This window comes from Nelumbo lutea, chromosome 1 (genome assembly GCF_056320005.1).
Source record: "Nelumbo lutea isolate HS-2025 chromosome 1, American lotus-T2T, whole genome shotgun sequence".
NCBI lineage: Eukaryota > Viridiplantae > Streptophyta > Magnoliopsida > Proteales > Nelumbonaceae > Nelumbo > Nelumbo lutea.
In genome coordinates this window covers 157,399,093-157,418,860 of record NC_142684.1, presented here as the reverse complement: position 1 = coordinate 157,418,860, position 19,768 = coordinate 157,399,093, and the positions used below count along the sequence as shown (strand labels likewise).

Sequence of the window (19,768 nt, the reverse complement as noted above, 5' to 3'; positions counted from 1 at the left end):
TGAACTCAGCAGTAGGACTTTCATTAATTAATATTCGATATGATACTGTTTTAATACATTCCATCACCCATGCTATCCATTTCTCACGAAAACCAAATTTCCGAAGTACCTTCTCTACGAATTCCCACTCAAGCTTGTCGTAGGCTTCTTCCATATCAATTTTACAAGCCATGGTTCCGAAAGCCCCTTTCTTCTTTCTCATGGAGTGAATCATCCCATGAGCAATAAGAATATTATCATTTATTTGCCTATTAGGAATAAAAGCACTTTGATACGGAGAGATGATATTATCTAGAAACCCTTTAATCCTACTTACTAGGATTTTAGAAATAATTTTATAAATGACATTACATAAACTAATTGGTCTATAGTCATTTACCATCTTTGGATTCTTCTTCTTTGGGATGAGAGTAATAAAAGTTTGATTCAATATACTGCACAATTTCCCATTGTGAAAGAAAGATGTTTTAACATTACAAACTGAATCTCCAATGATGTGCCAATTTTTTTTTAAAGAAAAGGGCATTTAGACCATCCGGACCCAGAGCTTTCAAATCTTTGATGGTTTCAAGCGCTTCTCTTATTTCAATATTTGTTATTGGGCAAATTAATTGAGTATTTTTCTCCTCAGTGATACATATCTCAATACCATCAATGAATTCATCAATGTCTCTAGTACCACTCCTCGGTGATACATTTCTAGTACCACTAGTCTAAAAACATTTGCAATGCCAGAGCTATTACAAACCCAATTTCCCATATCATCTTTAACATTCACAATTTTATTATGGTACTTCATGATGGTTGTTGTCGTGTCACGGGGCTAGTCGTTCGGGCCCTCTGCGGCACTCGAATGTGATGAGTAAGCTTAGGAAACAAGCAACAATACAAGAAAAGACAACAAGATGTCACACGAATTTGTCAAAAGGCTATTTGTATTGCATTAATAGATGGCAAGCGCAAGCACACAATTTAGTGTCGAGGGGATCTCGTGCTTTTGGGGGAGTGACATAAAGAAACGTCAAAATAGTGAAAATCATACTATGGAATTGCAATAATGCCATTGGCAATCCCCCCATACAAAATACATGCAATGCCCCACACAAGACACACACTTGGACATTCAGATGGCATGTTGTGGGCGTGGTAATGGTACTTGATGGTGTGACAAAGTGGTCACTTGTAGCATTCTCCCCCACTCAATTCAGTCTTCGTCCTCGAAGACCAGCTTTAGCTTGTGGCTTGAACTTCTTGTTGGTGAAGGAAGGATCTTCAACTACTCCACGAACATGGTTTCTTCCAAGGCCCAACATGGGTCCACGAACATAGTTTTTGGGTGATCTCGATGGTGGAAAAACCTATAGCTAGTCCCATGTACCTGAGTTTGGTTGTCAATAATGCCAGCGACCGAGAAATATTGTTTTAATTGCAACAAGAAATTGTCAAGCTCCCTAGCATCTCGAGTGCCCGAGTAGGGTGTTGGCTCACGTATCTTGTTGTGTATGGGAGCTAGGGTGGCTGAAGTGTTGGTAGAGTTGGCCACCACCCTCTTTAGGAGAGTCATCTTGTCTCACATCTCGTTTAGTTGTGCTTGAAATCTGTCTAGCATGCCCTGTAGGCTACTCTAGGAAGGCCCCGCTCCCGAGCATTGTAAGGTGGCATGCATCTCTCTAAAGGCACCATTGAATTGCCCTTCTAGTTCAACCACCACATTCTCAACAGTTTCCAGGTTGTGGTGTAGTTCATCGACCTGATCTCTAGGTTCACCTATTGTCGCCTCGCAACATAGGATGCACATGCCCATGCTAGCTAGTTGGTTGACTGATTTGTCACACTTGCTAGCTTTAGTTGTGTGGCCCTTCGGGACTTGTGTCTTGGTGGGTTCGTCGAGTGGAGCCTCATCGGTGTCATGGGCTTGGTGTAGCCCGTGTAATATGTCATCGGCGATGTCGGGGTTGCTCCTCATTGTGCTAAATAAGGGGTAGTGGACAGAGTCCAATGTGCGTGCAGGAGCTTCTGCTTTGATACCAACTGCGATAATAGTTGGGCTAACTGGCTCTGATACCAACTGTCATGGGGCTAGTCATTCGGGCCCTGTGCGGCACTCGAGTGTGACGTTTAAGCCTAGAAAACAAGCAAAAACACAAGAAAAGTCAACAAGATGACACACAAATTAGTCAAAAGGCTATTGATATTGCATTAATAGATGGCAAACACAAGCACACAATTTAGTGTCGAGGGTATTTCGTGCTTAACTTTTGGAGGAATGACATAAAGAAATATCAAAATAGTAAAAAATCATACTATAAAATTACAATAATACCATTGATAATCCCCCATACAAAATAAATGCAATGCTCCACCCAAGCCACACTTGGACACTCAGATAGTATGTTGTGGGCATGATGATAATACTTGATGGCATGGCAAAGTGGTCACTTGTGACGGTAATGTAGAATAAATTATTGTTTTTATCCCCCACTCTTTGAGCCCAATAAGTCTTTTCATGATACAGGATTTTAAATTGAATGTACGTGTCCTCTCTCGGTTGTGTTCCTTAAAGGGGTATTTTGGTCCATTCACTTGCGTTATAACGATAAAAAAAGATTTTTCCTGTAAATTGGAAATTGGAAATTGTAATCGTGCGCATCTATGCACTATTGATATTTTCTTTTGTAATCATGCGCATGTGCGCAGTGCTCCGACATGCTAATATATATAACGCCTTTTCTTTTGTTCAATTTGTAGAACATGTGGTCAGGAATGATCATGAGTTGATGAAGCTGGGCTCACCGGGTCCTTGACGCACAGCACAACCATCGGATTGGAATTGATGAATCGATTTGGAAACCCAATATGTCAGTTGATGATTTGATGGTACTGGCTTCAACGGATCAGCCGTAGGATTGGAAGAGGGGTGCTTTGTTGGTCCTTTGTCACGTAATGTAACGCCGTAAGCATCAACGTCTTGCTTTCTGGGAATTTCTCCTCCGTTCGTGAAAGAACGAAGGAGAAAGCCATCGGGTTACAGAAAATTATCTCGGATATTCTTGAGAATTGCGTAGCTTCCACCTGAAGCACAGAGTGAGTAGCTACGGCCAGCTGGTTCAGTGGTCCTCAGCTATGGCTGCTCTGAGAAATTATCGGAACCCAGTTCAAGTCTTTCACTGTTTTTGCTCTTCTTCACCTAAGCTCCTTAGGAAACTTCAAAACCCTGCTTTCGGTTTGCGCACCAAGATGTTTTTCTTCACGGAGTTTCCAGGGAAATTTAGTGTACTAAAATCGAGTCTTAGTAGCAGAAATGGGAAGAACTCAGTTTGTTGCCTCTGCAAGCCGAGTTCTGAGATTGAAACGGTACCCATTGAGCAGGAGACTGAACGACCTCCTTTTGATATCAATCTTGCTGTTGTACTTGCTGGTTTCGCCTTTGAAGCATACACGACTCCGCCTGTAAGTTTTTAATGCTCCGGGTCCTTTTTTCTTGTGAAACTTTGCGATTCATTAGAAGCAAATTTTAAGATTTTGACTGTTATTTAATTATTTAATACAGGAAAATGTAGGAAAGCGTGAAGTTGATGCGGCAAATTGCCAGACGGTGTTTCTCTCCAAGTAGGCAAATAATCAAATTGGTGATAGATTATGTGGTGTATGATGGATTTAGTTACAAATTCTTTTTCCACGTTTTTCTTCATAAACATGCATTTGCTTTGTTTCTATGAACTTCTTAAAATGTGCGTTTTAGAGGCATCCAGGGAGTCTTTGTTATTGGAGCAGCAGTTGTGAGTCCGGCAGGTGATGAAATCAAACTGTAACTCAGGTTGTTTTTGGTACCATTGCCACTTCAGAAAGGTTCAAACATTTAGAGAGGCAATGGCATTTCCTGTAACCTTGTTTGGTTGGTACTTATGCTGATTATGCGGTGAACAAATGTTTTGAACAGTATTGTGTTTGGTATTGGCATTGTTAATGCTACCTGAAGCGTTTAATGGAAATTTGTGTATTCAATGTGACACCACCTTAAAAAATAAATGTTTTCTGATGATGGCTTGTTATTACATATAGATCAACACCTAGAAGCAGATCTAGTGGTTCTAAAATATAGAACCAAAAAGAACCTTTGTTTTGGATGTAGGATTTATGGGTATTCAATGGTGTATATCCATCTTTGCTAGTATGTGATGCACCAGAATATATCTTTACACTGCCATGTAGGATAACAACTAATTGGATGGTTTCTTCAAATGGGCAGCTGATAGATTTGATGTTCCCTCAACACCCCCAGGTTTATGTTTCTTGAAGAAAAGTTTTATGTCTGTTTTAACTCAAAACAGTCTCAATCAAACAGAAAATTCACATTTAAACTCAAAAGTCAAAATGCCTAGGTGGCAATGATGTGGCAGTATTTCAAGTAGAAACAGCTATGGTACCAAACATCACCTCAAATGGGTGGAATAGGCTGGATTTTGCAAAAGAAAAAAATGAAGTGAGCTTTTGGGGTAGAGGATGTTTAGTGTAAAGTTTGTTGGACGGGTAATTTTTATCTCTGTTCTTTTTCCACCTATAATTTTTTCCTCTATACACATAGACACACTCACCCACTAAAAAAAGTAAAAAACAAAAATAAAAAAGAAAAACTCATTTATTTCGAAGGCCATAACTCTACGCTCCAATGTCCGATGTTCGGAGACCAAACTTCTTTAGGCGCCTTGCCCCGCTAATTTCGTGAAAAAACCCTTTTTTGCCCTCAAATCACAATTTTTAATATATTTTTTTAGAAAAAAATAAAAAAATAAAAAAAATAAAAAAATAAAAAAATAAAAAAATAAAAAATAAAAAATTGAATTTAAAATATAAATCAAATATAAAATAATACATATATTACATGTAGAATATAATTTTACATTATTTATTAATAAAATATGCATGTACACACATATATACATATATTTATATATACATATACTCTATATACTTAAATATATAGAGTGCTAACATGGCATGGTCTGACCCATTTGACCTGGATGGTCGAACTGGTGACAACAACGGTTTGGCCTCCGGGTCAGTTTTAAAAAAATTGGTTCCTAAGGATCTCTAAGTTATGAAATAATAAAATGATTTTACGAAGGTTTCATTGGAATTATGTCTGATAACTATAATTGAATAATTAAATATCTGACCATGTATATGCTTTTAGAGTCTAAAATCATTTACATAGCTTTATTTTAGGTAACAAGTTGAAGTTATTCTTCTTGCAATACATAATTTCTCTGTTTAATCTTTTTAAAATTTCATCTCTTCAGTTCATTTTTGCGGGAGGTCTATGATGGGCAGCTGTTTATAAAGCTCAAAACTGGTGTTTCTTTGCCTATCATGGATCCTTGGGTATGGTAAATTTTCTTGATTTTTATTGACATCTATTTAATTGGGATTTATGTTGTTCTTTACATTGTTAAAATAGGCTATTTATGACTATTTTCTGTGCTGGACGTCCAGGAATATTTATGTAATTTTCCTCTCTTATTTGACAAAGTATAAATTAGAATGAAAAGGGCTGATCACCCATTCCTCTCGCATATTCTTTTTTCTTCTTTATTGTTTTTCTTTCAGAATTGAACAAAAGAAAACACAACTATTTTCTTGATTCTTTGGCATGAAGATCTTTTTTTATTGCGTGCTTATGGTTACTCCCCTTTATTGTTTTTTTCCCTACTGTGGACTTAGTTCTTTAATGTTTTTTTCAACTTTAAGGTGAAAATTATCATATTGCAAAAGAACGAATACTTATATTGCTGGAATAAGTAATTCATCTTGACAAAATATTGCCATTAATTTTATACCAAGAAGCACTATCAAATCTGTTATTTTAGCTAGTTCTGACTTGGGAGAGAAGTATATCAGAGAATCAAAACTAGAGAAAAAGGAAAAATATACAAGAGAGAGAATACAACTGATAACAAGATCAGCAAACTGTTTGGTAGATGCCTTGGCCAAACAAGGGGTAACAAGAGATAGATTACATTTTGAAGAAATATTGGTGATCCACTCTCGTGATTGTAAAGTTAATGCAAACATAGGGCAAGGAAGCAAGGCTGCCTAAGGGCTATTGGAGTGCTAGGCACTTAACCGTTGTATATAACCACATTTTTTGTCATCTATTAATAAATTGAAAAGTGACCAATAAAAAAAATGTAACAGAAAGAAAGTGGAAAACTGATTTTGTTTCAATAATAATCAGTTTCAGATTTTTGGGTCTGTTTAGTAAGTTGTATTCTTATCATCCACCCACTATGGTCCTTTGCCTAAGCTAGGGGAATCTCGTGGTAGTCTTTTCTGTAATTTATACTAAGCTACCAATCTCCTTCAATAGGTCAAGAACATATTCACGTTGGGAAATCAAAATCCCATGTTTTGACCTTGCTACTTCTATCCACAAGAAAAACTGCAGCTCACAAGGCCTTTATCTCAAACTCCCAGTGAAAAGACTTCTTCAATGCATCAATCTCTGCTAGACCATTACTCATGACAACTATATCTTCAACATTAGCAACAAGGGTTGTCAACAACGAAGCTTTCCTCTTCAAGAAGAGGGTATGGTTTGATTAAGAGAGAGTACCTGAGTTGAATTCATCTTTGTTATGGGGGAAAACATCTCTGGATAATTAATGCCACATGTTTGTATATACCTCTTTGCTACCAATCTCACCTTGTACCTTTTTATATTGCCATCAGCCCTGTACTTCATTGTGAACACTGATCTACATCCCCTAGTCTCCTTATTAATGGCAAATCAGCAACCTCCCAAGTTTGGTTCTTTAGCAGTAAATTTATTTCCATCTGCATAGCCTCCTACTTGGTCTTGAGAGGGCCTAAGTGATGATGTTCCTGGAAGGAGACATAGAAGCAATAAAGGACAGGAATGCATGGTATGATTGAGAGAGTGACTAATAAGAAAGATAATGTGAGATGTAATGCTTAGTAGAAATGCAATGTCTCTTCCTCTTGTGAAGTGCAATAGGAAGATCAAGATCACTAGATTGAGGTACATGATCAGAATCATCAATGACTCATCCAAAAAAAATCATCAACTACAATAACAGGGTTAGTATCAATCATAAGCTAGAAGAATAGCATAATGAGTAGCATTAGGCATACCTGGATCTGAAATCTCAGAAAGTGTGACCAGGAGTGGCATGGGTTGTCTTGTAATATCAGAATCAACCTTCCTGTGTCACCTTTCATAGACCTGTAATTGTGGAGCAGAAAATGGAATACCAGGAACAGGACACTGCAAAGAAATAGAAAATGAATCTCTTTCCTTTCCAAAACATACCCCCTAGGTAGGAAATAGGAACTTTTGAAAAGAAAGGAGTAGACCAAAGAAAGTGACATCCATGGTTACATACCAACTCCCAGACAATGGATCGAAGTAACAGTAACCTTTTTGATGTTGTTCCTAACTCAAAAAAACACACTTATTGACTTTAGGGTCAAACTTTTGAATGATGAGGTCCAAGTATATGAGCAACACTAGTGCAACCGAACACCCTCAAAGGAATAAGAAACATTCAACCATGAGGACAATGTAGTTAGTAGCTTTGTTGTTAGTTGTAATGCTTCTCCAACCATAAGGTTATACATCCAAAGTCCTATCTTGCTATAATTCAGCCCAGTACTGACCATGAATCCCCTTCCACCATGAATCTCATTCCTTGTAACACGGTAAAAAATTCAGCTCTTGTACAGTGTTCATATCCTATTTATTTATGGGCCTAGCATCAACATCTTAAATCTAGAACATATCTTTTTTCTGCTTGACTAGTCGGAACCTAGGCATTAACTAGTCATTGCATTGTCTAAAGGGGCCAAATAACTAGTCATTGTTTCACTGCATTGATAACACTGGGGTCTACTAGCTTTTAAGTTGTCTAAAGGTCCAGTAGGGGTTTTACATGTGTCTTTTGCATTTTAGAAAGGTTTTGAGGGTTTTGTATAAAGTGATGTGAGCAGTGACTTTGGAATTGTAGTTTATTTTCTCCTTGAAGAGTAACTTGTTATCTCCTCTTGTGTGGTTTGCCTAACCATAACAAGCCTATTGTCTACTGTAATATTTAATTTTCTCGCTTCTTTCTCTTTGTTCAATCGTAACTGCTACTACCATGTCTTTGGATTTTCTGTGGTTTTCCTTATGTTGGAAACCAAATTAGATATTTCCCCTTGTGAAGCTTGAGAGCAAGTTCTCTCTCTCTCTCTTTGGGAGAGGCTGTAGCTTGCGCCTCCCCAAGGGCTGTTGTATGAGATTAAAAATCTAAATCAGTTTCTTAATTAATAAAATTTCATTATTATTCATCAAAAAGCTTGAGTGCAATTCCCTCTTCATTTTTTTCTTTTTTTAATTTATGATGTTCTCCTTTGTTTGTTTGTTTATATTATTTTGGCCCAAATGTTCTTTGATGCATTGCATGGTTTTCCAACTTAAACTTCTTGAGTTCGTCCTCATGGAGTTTTTAGGTTTTTATTCTTATTACATCAGTATAATCATTTCTTCTTCTTCTTGGTTCCATGTGCTGTCTCACAGGTCATGACTATATGTTTTGTACAAAGAGTTAGTCTTTTTATTTTGTTAATCATTATTGGTGGTTAATCATTGTTGTATAAAAGATCTCATTACCCAAAGGTTTTTTGATATTTTATGACTCGAAAGATGTAACACACTGCATAGACACTCACATTTTATATTTTCTATTGCTGCTACAGTGGTACAAATTCTGACAAAAATGTGCATTTTCTAGGGAACAAGTGATCCCTATGTGGTTATGCAATTGGATGGTCAAATTGTGAAAAGCAAGATTAAATGGGCGTAAGTTATTTATGTTCTTATATGTGTTAGAAATGGAATGCCATTCTTGAAGATTCAAAATGAAGGTTTTATCTGAACATATTGTAGTGTAGTTGTGTTGGAAAACGTGGGATTACTGGTGTAGATGTATATTTGGTAATTGTGTAAAAATAGAATTATGAAACTATATTGTGACAGCAAGTCAGCCATCAATATTGCTCACAATCCTGTTCAACATGACAGGACGAAGCACATAGAAATTGACCGACACTTTATAAAAGAGAAACTGGACAGCAAGTTGATTTGCACTCCCTATGTTTCTACAAAAGGACAACTGGCCGATGTACTTACTAAAGGGCTCAATAGTACAGACTTTAGAAGAATTATAGCCAAGCTGGGAATGGAGGATCTCTATTCACCAGCTTGAGGGGGAGTGTTGGAAAATGTGGGATTATTGGTGTAGATGTATATTTGGTAGTTAGCATTTATATTTGGTAATTGTGTAAAAATAGAATTATGTGAATATGTATTCCTAGGATTGTGGAAAAATATAATCCCTTAAATATGGGGATTAAAAGGGTTAGTCCCTTAATTATAGGGATCGATTAGTCCCTTAATTATAGGGATTGATTCCCTTAATTATAGGGATTGACTTTGAAAGTTTTTTTTTTCTATTTATTGCAGCAACTTACTGTATAAATATGCCAATTGGCAATGGAATGAAGCAGATCAGTTTTCTACCATTTCAAACAAGTTGTCAGAGGTTACTTATTAGAATTTGTACTTAAGTTTCACCCTAAATCAAACTTATAATTTATTATGCTCCATCTTTTTGGAAAGTCTTGATACCATTTCATCTTCAAACTAATAAAACGAAAAGCAGAATGGTGAAAGTAGAAAAAGAGAGAGAGATGAGAAGGTGAAAAATTCTAACTCCTATCTTCTGCCACTTTCTCAATTTATATGTTGGGTTAAAACCTTAACAAATTGACCAATTCACCCTTGAATTTCAATGACTTTTTGGTGGATGGGGAATCAAAGGTGGTGGTGAGATGGTTCCCAAATATAGACATATTTATGAGGGCAGTAAAATTCTTAGCTAGGAAGATAAGAACAACATTTAGCTGGATTCAAGATCAACTAATTAGAGGATTGATGCCTTGGCAAGGGAAGGGGTAAAACAAATATCAGTTATGTTGAGGAATTACACCTCCAGGGAGTGGGTTTCAATATACACATTAGGGGGATGGACAAGTGGGATAGGTAGCAGGAGCTATCCTTCTAGAGGGGTGCTTGGCACTATTCTGCACTAGAAAAATAATAAAGGAGGGAGGGGAGAAGAAGAGGAAGAGAGGAGAAGAGAACCAAAGAGAAGAAAGAAATTTGAGAGGCAAAAATATCGGGCTATCAGCGCCCCTTAACTATTTATACTCAAGTGACATAAAAAAGAAGAAAGTTACAATAGTGCCCCTGTGGCATATTTTCGTAAGTTGCAGGAAGAAGAAAACAGAGAGAAGAAAGAAAGAGAGTGAATGGGCAGCAATAACTTCTAGTTGGCCCTAACGAGATATTTATATTAGCTTAATAGAATTACATAATTGTATAAAAATGCCCGTGATTAGTAATGACCAAAGAAAGCAAATAGCATGACTGACTAAGGCCCAATAACTTAAGGCCCACTAACACCCTTAACTTAAAACATAAACAGCCCAATGGGACCACGCATTTGATCACCTATCACATCACTCTCCGTTAGGTTGAGCATAGATATCTATCATGCCCAGCTTGCCAAGAAGACCATGGAACTTCATCGAAGGTATAAACCTTTGGTAAGTACATCAGCCAGTTGCATTTCTGATGGCATGTAAGGAATACAAAGTTAACCAGAGATAATCCTCCCATATGAAGTGTCTATCCAGCTGTGTTTAGTTTTGTCACGCTGTACTGGATTATTTGTAATATTGATTCTTTATGAGTTACTGATAAAAAAAATTGCAATATTGATTGCAACCTTGTTGTCACAAAACAGTTTGAGAGGAAAAGTTACTTTTATGCCTAGTTTAGTCAAGAGTATTTTGAGCTACAACAACTCTGCAACACCATGATCCATTGCCCTATATTTTGCTTCTGCACTTGACCTTGCAACAACACTCTATTTCACTAGTGAAAATAGAAAAAGTCCTAGTGATAATATTTGTCAATTAAAATGATAAAAATATCTTTAGGCACCCCTAGACAATATAATAGTAGTCCCTTGACATCAGAATATAGAATATGAAAAGGAAAACTGGATCTTTTATTACTTGAAAAAAATGATGTTCTACAATGTTTGTTCAGTTGACATGTTTGACATTGAAAGTTGGACACTAAAAGAGACTTAAACAAGGCAGGAAATAAATACTTCAACAACTCAAAAGATATGCGACCAAGACAATTATGCCATAAAAGACTTGACTCTTATTAGACCAACTCAACTGACTACTTGACTTTGATGCAACCAACTTTATTCTCAATGATGTGAAGTCCATCTACCATGCTTCCTCTGTCAATCGTCTTCTCGGAGATTAGATCCTGGAACACATAAGAATGAGGGAAGAAGGTTACACTGCAAGTCAAAGCCTAGGTAATAGCACATATAGATAGAAAATTAAGAGATTGGGGTGCATTTTGAATGGATAAGAAGGTCAGCAAATGGAATGGCTGACACTTTAGCTAAGCAAGGAGCTACTAGGGAGGCTTTGTTTTGGGCTTGTTTGTAAGTTTTTGTTTTGAAATTCCATCGATTTTGTGGGTGGTAATTCTGTAATCTTTTTAATTCTTTAATGAACGTTACCGTTTCCTGTAAAAAAAATAATAATAAGAGACAAGGATGGGAATCTGAGAGCACTCTACTCAGGACTGGTGGGGAATGAAGACTCTTTAAGGGCTGAACTGTATGCAGTTCTACAAGGTGTACAGATTGCAAGAGAGATAGGTTTGGAGTGTTTGGTGATAGAAGGGGACTCCAGGGTGGTGGTGGGTTGGTTTAGGCCTTAGAGATCTAGATTCAATGATATGGTGCTATAGAAATGAAATGGAGAAATTCAAATGGGCAGCACAACGTATGAATTTGACTATACAATGGGTGGGAGGGGAGGCTAATGCGTTTGCTGACTTTCTAGCCAAGCAAGGAGTAACTAGGGATCTGTTGTATTGGGCCAATTGTAATCTTTGTGCTGTTTTTTTTTTTTTCCTTTTAAAGAGTGAGGCTGCACCTCACGCCTCCCCTTGGGATGCTTGTAACAGTCTTTATCTTTTTGTTGATAATGAATTCTTAATGAGCTTTTATTTATTAAAAAAATTCCCAGTAACATTTATGTATAAACTTATTTAATCTCAACAGCAAGTAGTACAATTCCAGTATTGGTTTTAATGGATAAGCCTGATAACTGTAACATAGTACATTTTCAAACTAAATTCAAGGTTCAACTAAATCTTGATGTCTGAAGGATATCTTGTTATCATTGAATATAAAATGGAAGGAACTGAATGGAATTATTAGGCATATCTTTACTTATACAGGAGAAAATGTTTGGAAAGTATGACCTGAAAGAAAGAAGATTGATAATAGTTTGTTCTTTATTTTAGTTTGCTGATAAAGAACTCAATGTACGGGTTTTTTCATGTCATGATACCACTGAGCATAATTATTCCTTTTTGTAGAGAAGATGGGCCGATGCTGTGGGCCTTATTCTGGGCCCATACTCTGTAATGTTCAGTTTTTTTTGTATTTTCCTGCCCACTCAAGGGCCTCTCTGTAATTTGTGAAAGATTAACTTATTAATAAGATGTTTTAGAGTGTTAGAGAGAGGTTAAGTTCGAACCTCTTACTCTCTAACACTCATTGCCACCAGCTCTCTCTTCTCTTCCTCTCTTGTTTGTTTATTTTCTGGTTTGCATCTAATCTCAAACAGTTCCATACATCAAGTAGACTGTTTTCAACTATTTTGGTCTTTCTGCTCTCAAGTTTAACCATAAAAAATGACCTAGAGCATCTAGTATGTTACATTTAGATGCTCCTAGAATTTGAAGATGTTTTATCTTAATTTTTTTTTTCATTATTCCTTTTTGTGGACATTATCATCTGTTGTATGTGTGTGTGTGTATGTGTGTGGGATCTATGAATATATTATAATTGGCTCAACCACTGGAGGCTACCTGTTTAAATTAACTATTTATAGCATCCTGAAAACAACTCAGCAATGATACATATCCTTGAGATGCTCCCATGAGGAAACATACTGTTTATCATTTATGGTCATGGTTGATTTGGTAGTTGGCACTGCCATTGGAAAAGTATTTTCATGGGTTCAAACATGTCCAACAAATTTAAAAGCATTTATGTTGAAGAATCATTATGTTTTGTGCTACTCTACTTTTGATTTTTGTGTTAACAATTCAATGTTGACAGGACCAAAGACCCTACATGGAATGAAGATTTCACTTTAAATATTAAGAAACCCCCTACCAAAATTCTTCAGGTTTTAATCCATCATTAATGAACTTTGATTTTTCCTATCTGGAATCTAGTTTCTGAATTTCCTGTTTTGAATTTCTTATAATTCATTTTTATCCATCAGAAAATTTTCATTCAGTTTGGATTAAGTGTTGGAGGGAAATTACATAACTTATAGTTGATTTTCACTTTAGGGTGTAATTCTTCTACCTGTTTTTTTTCTTGGTTTGCTGTATTTGTGAATTTCTTTCATCTAATATTTAATAATTTGTCATTCATAAAAAGGACAATTAGTTTCTCTGATCCCTTTGTGCAATAAATAAATAAATAAAAAGTTAGGTCCATATTCAGATCATCCCTCTCAGGACCCTAGATAGCTGGGACCAATATTAGGCAATGGCCCTTTTTTTATAGAAAAAGATGACTAAGGCATGCCTAGGTGCTCAGGTGAGGCACATTTTAAGGTATCCGCCTCGCCTAGGCCCTAGGCACAACACTTCCAAAAGGCGTGCACTTGGTGTGCCTTGTGCTTCAGCCCAGGTGTGTGCCTTTTTTTATTTTTTGCACTTTGTTGTTTTTTGAACCTAGTGGCTAGGCTAGGGGCTTTGAAAGAATGGTAGGATCCATCTAATGGACGCCATAAAGGTTGCGGAATGGGTGGGCGAATTTCAAAAATTTCCTACCTTCTCCCAACTGGGAATCATATTCCCTAAATTCAGAATACAATATTCAAGGATCCTACTTGAACCATAATCAAACCAGATCTGTACTAAAAGATAACTGGGAGGAATATACCTGATCCGGAGAAGCAGTATCTCCCAAAGTTGGTGTTCACGCCCAAAGAATGCTCCAAGATCCGTTTCTGCTGAATATGACACAGCTGTGAATGGAACAGAACCGGCAGGGTGCGTCCTACACACTGGATCCTTCTCAAGAATCCTCTGGAAGTACTAAACACTGAATCTTTTTCAGTCTTTCTTGCAAGACTGATGTCAAGAACAGATTTTTTGACTTTCTTTTCTGCAAAGATCTAATCTTGCAATGGCAGATGGCGGCGGCAGGAGGAGATTTCCAAAACGAAAAAGGCTGAACTGCTTTTTCTGTTTTTCTGGAGAGTATGAATCAGATCTGATCTGAAATCGCAGGAGATATCCTATACCTCTTCAAGGTGGTTCGAAATCTCCTCCTTTCTTGATTAAGAAACCTCCTTTTTAGGAGTTATCCCAATCCAAATCAGTATTTGGATAGGGGATAATCTTAATCCTTTTCTGCAGATAGAGTTAGATTACTCCTGATCTTATCAGGAGGTTACCAGATTCAAATCTAATTTGAATTTGGTCTCTAAGAGTGGATAAGGCTAAAGGCCCAATCCTTTTACTAACTTTAATCTCAAATTCGCCCCATGGATGGGTGATCATATCAGCCCACCTCGAAATGGGCTTTTGGCCCATTAAGTGTTCAGTGTCTAATTACTTTCCAATCTGCTGCCCAGTTGGGCTTCTTTGTATGGCGTGGGACCCAAGCATTGATCTACACACCAGCCACATGGGTTCGGCCCAGCCTCTAAAACAAGGCCCAGCCGAATTCATTGAAAAACTCAATGAACCCCTTGAGTCCATCATATGGACCCTATGGGCCCAACACTTACATTAAGTGGTCCCAGGGCCAAGCCATCTTATAAAAACCCAGGGACTGTGGGCAGGTGCAAGATTATCCCATCAGGTATTATCCTCAATGGTCTTACACTTAACCTCTCAGCCCTTAATGATCAAGCACTGTCCGACAAGAGAGGACCTCTCCCTCGGCTGCAAGGAACAGTGCCGCACTCTCCTCTCACATGGATCCCGGGAATTAAAACCATTTGCAAACAATTCGAAACCGTACATATATATATATATAAATATATTAATTTTGCAAAACAAAATTCCAACGATTGAAATCAACTGCCGGCAGTTTGGTTTCCATCAGAGAGAGTGCATTCCCGATCATTACCCTTTGTCCGACAAAGCGGCTGATTCTGTCACTATGATCACCCACTCAGATGAATTCTCAAACTGCCCCAACATACCTAGGTTTTGATCCCTGCTAAGGATCTCACTGAATGGCATATCAAAGGCAGCTTGATCCAACACCTAGTGAAATGTCATAATCGAGTCTAGGGGTCAGGTGCAACTTTCCAGTTTTGCCCATCTATCTCCAAGGTCCAGGGCAATACTGGAAATCTGGTCCGGTTCAAGGATTCAAGTAATCCCATACTGCACATGCCTCGGGTCTTACCCTGATGGCTGAGGCAGGCCATCCCAACACTTGGTGGCACACCAGTATCAGCCTTGGCAGGATAAATCTCCCCAGACTTATCCAACGGCTGTGAACATTTAAAACTAACATGAGTCTCTATAAATGTCCAGTTTTAGGGTTTTACACAGAATTAAACCAAACAACATGAATCAAACATGCACTTTATTTATTTCCACTAAATAACAAAAGTACATCAAATCAGATTGAAGCTAAGGGCATACAAAAACTGTCTAACAGGCTTTGCCTTGGACCCCCCAACTAAGCCCCTCAAGGCAAGCCCCTTGAAAATGTTCTATATATTTGATTTTATTTTTAATTATTTCAATACGCTTTACATGTTATGTTTATGTATTTTTATTTTAGATAATAGTTTTCTTTGAAATATTTATTTTAAAATTTAAGTTTATATTTTTATTAATATTATGTTTAATATATATGTATTTTAATTTTTTTTGCATTTTTTGATTTTTTGTATTTTTGCATCTTGCTTCGAAAAGGTGCATGCCTTGCCTTGCACATTGCGCCTTGGGCACAAATTGCCCCTTGTGCTTTTTTTTTGTGCCTTGCGCTTTTAAAATACTGGGTGTAGATTGTTTTGCATTGTAAAGCAATGTTGAGTAATATGTAAAGGGTCTTTCGTACATCCTTACACATATGTTAATAAAATTTTTGGTTACTTGTTAGTTATTACTCCTTTTTTGCTTTGTCTTTTGTTGCTACTCCTAGATGCCCAAAGGTTGTGGGCCTTGTGGCTGATCCTAAATGGAGGAAAGGAATGGATGAGGAAATGGAGGATTTATTGAAAGCGAAGAGGTGGGGCTTGTGGATTTACCTAATGAGAAGAATACTGTAGGGTGTAAGTGGGTATACACTATGGAACATAGAACTGATGGGATTGTAGTTGGTTGCAAAAAGGTATACACAGAATGAGGGCATAGGTTATAAAGAGATCGTTGCCCCAATTGCAGAACTCAATTCTATAAGAGTGCTATAATTCTTGGCTGCAAATTTCTCATGGAATTATATCAACTTGATGTGAAAAATGCTTTTCTCAATGGAGATTTGCAAGAAGCCTTTATGGATCCACTTTTGGGATATGCCATCAAAGGTAAAGTTTGCAAGCGGAAGAGAGCCTTGAATGGTTAGAAACAATCTCCTAGTCTCCTAGGGCATGATTTGAAAGGCTGTGCAAAGCAATGAAAGGTTGGAATATACTCAAAGTAGTGCGGGTCATGCCTTGTTTTACAAGAAGGGAGAGAAACTTACTGCATTGATTGTATATGTTGATAGGCAATCACTAGAAATGATCCAGAGGTAATCAAAAGGCTGGAGAACTTCTTTGGCTTTAGAGTTTGAGATCAAGGATTTGAGTCCCATGAGATGTTTTCTTGGAATAGAAGTGGTCAATTTATTATTTTGTTATTCTGTTATTTACTTTTCAGTTTTATATTGTTATGTGTTATGATGTAAACACCAAGGGCAGATGTGTCCTTTCATGTAACTAGCATAACATATAAATATTAAATTGAAGTGGCGGCGGAAGAACATTGAGATTCTGTTCTTCTACTCAACACCTGTGTTCTACTGCTCTCTCACCACTCTTTCTCCTCTTTCTTCACTTTCTCTTCTCTTCGAACCTGAAGTTCCTCACCTACATGGTATCAGAGCCAAGTTAGGGTTTCTCATGTGAGCCTAATACCAGCCGACCGCATGAGAATCTCCTAGGACTGGAAGCTGAAAAGGAGGAGTTCGCAGACTGATTCTTGGAGATCGCCAGAAGTGCTAGCAACTATTGGAAGCTTGTTAGGGTTGCAGAGTGTTGGTGGTCAGGAAGGATCAGAGAAGACTAGGGTCCGGGTAACCCTAGAAGGTAGCGAACAATTTTTCTTTGTAAGTTATTTACTTTCTAAGAGAAGTTCTATCAGAGAAGATAGGTTGGACCTATCTGAAGGGGGAGGTAGAACCATTCTAGGGTTTTCTCTCTTCGATTCACTAGGGTTTTACAGCAAACCCTACTGTTAGGCCGAACTGTCTCAACCTGCTCTAGGGTTTGAAAGTGATCTTGCGGCAAGCCCTAGTGTTAGATTGAACCTTGTGATTTACCTAGAGCTGCCCTCAAGTTTATTGTTAGCATTGATCAGATTCTATGGTTTCTTATTAACCCTACTGCAAGTCTATCTATACGGTACTGATTGGATTGTGCAACTGAATTGTTCACTTTAAGGACTGATTAAAACCCTAACTCTGCCAAGCATATCAGACCTATTTTTAAGCTGTTTTTCAGAGTCCTAAGGGGTTAGAGCTCTACGGATAGCTACTGTTGTGTTGGTTAGTTGGTTTCAGATTAGAATTATCCCAGTTTTGTCCACATACACTGTGAATACAGATCAGGCCTATATTGTTTTTGATTGTGATTGGTAGTCTAAGTGCTGTTTTAAGACTTGACAGAAATGGAGTTTAAAAATCAGGCAGAAGGCAGCCTTGGGAAAATCAGTTATGGTAGTGTTTCTGAGATGGGTTGTCAGATTACAATCGTAAAGTTTGATGGATCAAACTATTTGGAATGGGCCCAATCAGCCATGATGGCTATTTGTGGAAGAGGTAAATTAGGGTACCTCTTGGGAGATATGAAAGAACCTCCCAAGGGAGACCCGGCATATACCAAGTGGATCCAAGAAAACTACTTGGTTATGACATGGCTGTGTAATTCTATGCAGCCTCATATTAGCCGGAATTACTTGTGGGCAAAGACAGGTAAGGAGATATGGGATGCTATGAAAGAAACTTATTCCCAACCCCTTAATGTTGCCAGAGCATATGAATTGAAATGTGAAGTGAAAAATCTTAAACAAGGAGAGAGACCAGTTTCAGTATATTTCTCTACCTTGCAGTCCCTGTGGCGTGAGATTGATCACTTAGAGACTTTTGAGTGGGGAGTCCCAAAGATGCATAGATATATAGAAAGCAGGTTGAGACAAACTGGGTATTTGAGTTTCTGGTAGGCCTAAATTCAGAGTATGATATTGTACGGCAACAGATTTTGACTAGAGACAGTGTGACTCTCTCTCAGGCATACTCATTTGTACACAATGAAGAGACCAGAAGGAAAGTTATGATGCAACCTCAGCCCCCGACACCAGCCTTTGTAGCGGTCACACCAAAATCAGGGGGTGATTTAGAGAAGGACGGGAGGAAGACAAGAGGGATGTGGTATGTGAACATTGTAAGAAGCCCAAACATACAAAATAAACATGTTGGAAACTGCATCCTCACTTGGTTCCTGCGAAGTTGAGAAGCAAGAAGGGCACTACTCTTGTAGCCGTGAACACTGATTCAACATCTTCATCTGGCACAAAAGGAACATCTTTAGAGACCATAACTGCAGTTCGGGCTGCCCTAATACAGTTAGAAAAGGAAGTTGGAAATTTAGCTCAGCCACTGCAGTCACCATCAACCCCTGCCATTTCTGCCTTCACACATTCAGGTACTCGAGCTTTAGCCTATCATGCCTCAGCTCCAGGTACTACTGAACCTTGTTGGGTAATAGATTCAGGTGCATCCGATCACATGACTAGCTTGCCTTCACTGTTTACTACTTACCATTTGTCTTCTGGTAGGGATAAAGTATCTATTGCTGATGACTCCCTGGTTCCTATTTCTGGGAGGGTGACATCAAGTTATCAGATACTATCTCCCTGTCATCTGTCTTGCATGTTCCTAAGTTTGATACTAACCTTCTTTCAGTCAGTAGTATTACCAAGCATATGAACTGCTCAGTAACCTTCTTCCCTGACTGATGTGTTTTTCAGGACTTGGAGACGAAGAAGGTGATTTGGACTGGCCGTGAGACGAATGGGATCTATCTGCTCGGGGAGAGGTTCCGTCAGGAAGAGTCAATAGAGAAGATGTCTTTTGTTTCTCAGAGTGTGAGTCCGGTTATGCTTTGGCATAACCGATTAGGTCATTTGTCTTTTTGGTCTTTGAAGAGTTTGTTTCCAGTTTTATTTGAGTCTATTGAGTTGTCTCAGTTATAGTGTGAAAGTTGTGAGTTTGCTAAGCATTGTAGAAAGCCTTATTTATTGAATAATAAAAGGAGTGATAATTTTTTTGATATTGTGCATATTGACGTTTGGGGGCCT

General features: G+C 37.9%; 1 protein-coding gene across 8 annotated transcripts in view; it reads left to right on the top strand.

Annotated features, from left to right (window-relative positions):
• Positions 1–2,746: 2,746 nt before the first annotated feature.
• Positions 2,747–19,768, top strand: part of LOC148878611 (putative triglyceride lipase) — a 198,070-nt gene continuing 181,048 nt past the window's right edge. For all 8 annotated transcript variants that reach the window (XM_088957316.1, XM_088957290.1, XM_088957305.1 and 5 more), the window contains exons 1-5: positions 2,747–3,450; positions 3,551–3,609; positions 5,301–5,382; positions 8,790–8,857; positions 13,287–13,356. In XM_088957316.1, coding sequence (XP_088813442.1) covers positions 3,124–3,450; positions 3,551–3,609; positions 5,301–5,382; positions 8,790–8,857; positions 13,287–13,356 — 606 coding nt within the window. In that variant the 5' untranslated portion in view covers positions 2,747–3,123. The remainder of the gene's footprint in view (positions 3,451–3,550; positions 3,610–5,300; positions 5,383–8,789; positions 8,858–13,286; positions 13,357–19,768) is intronic.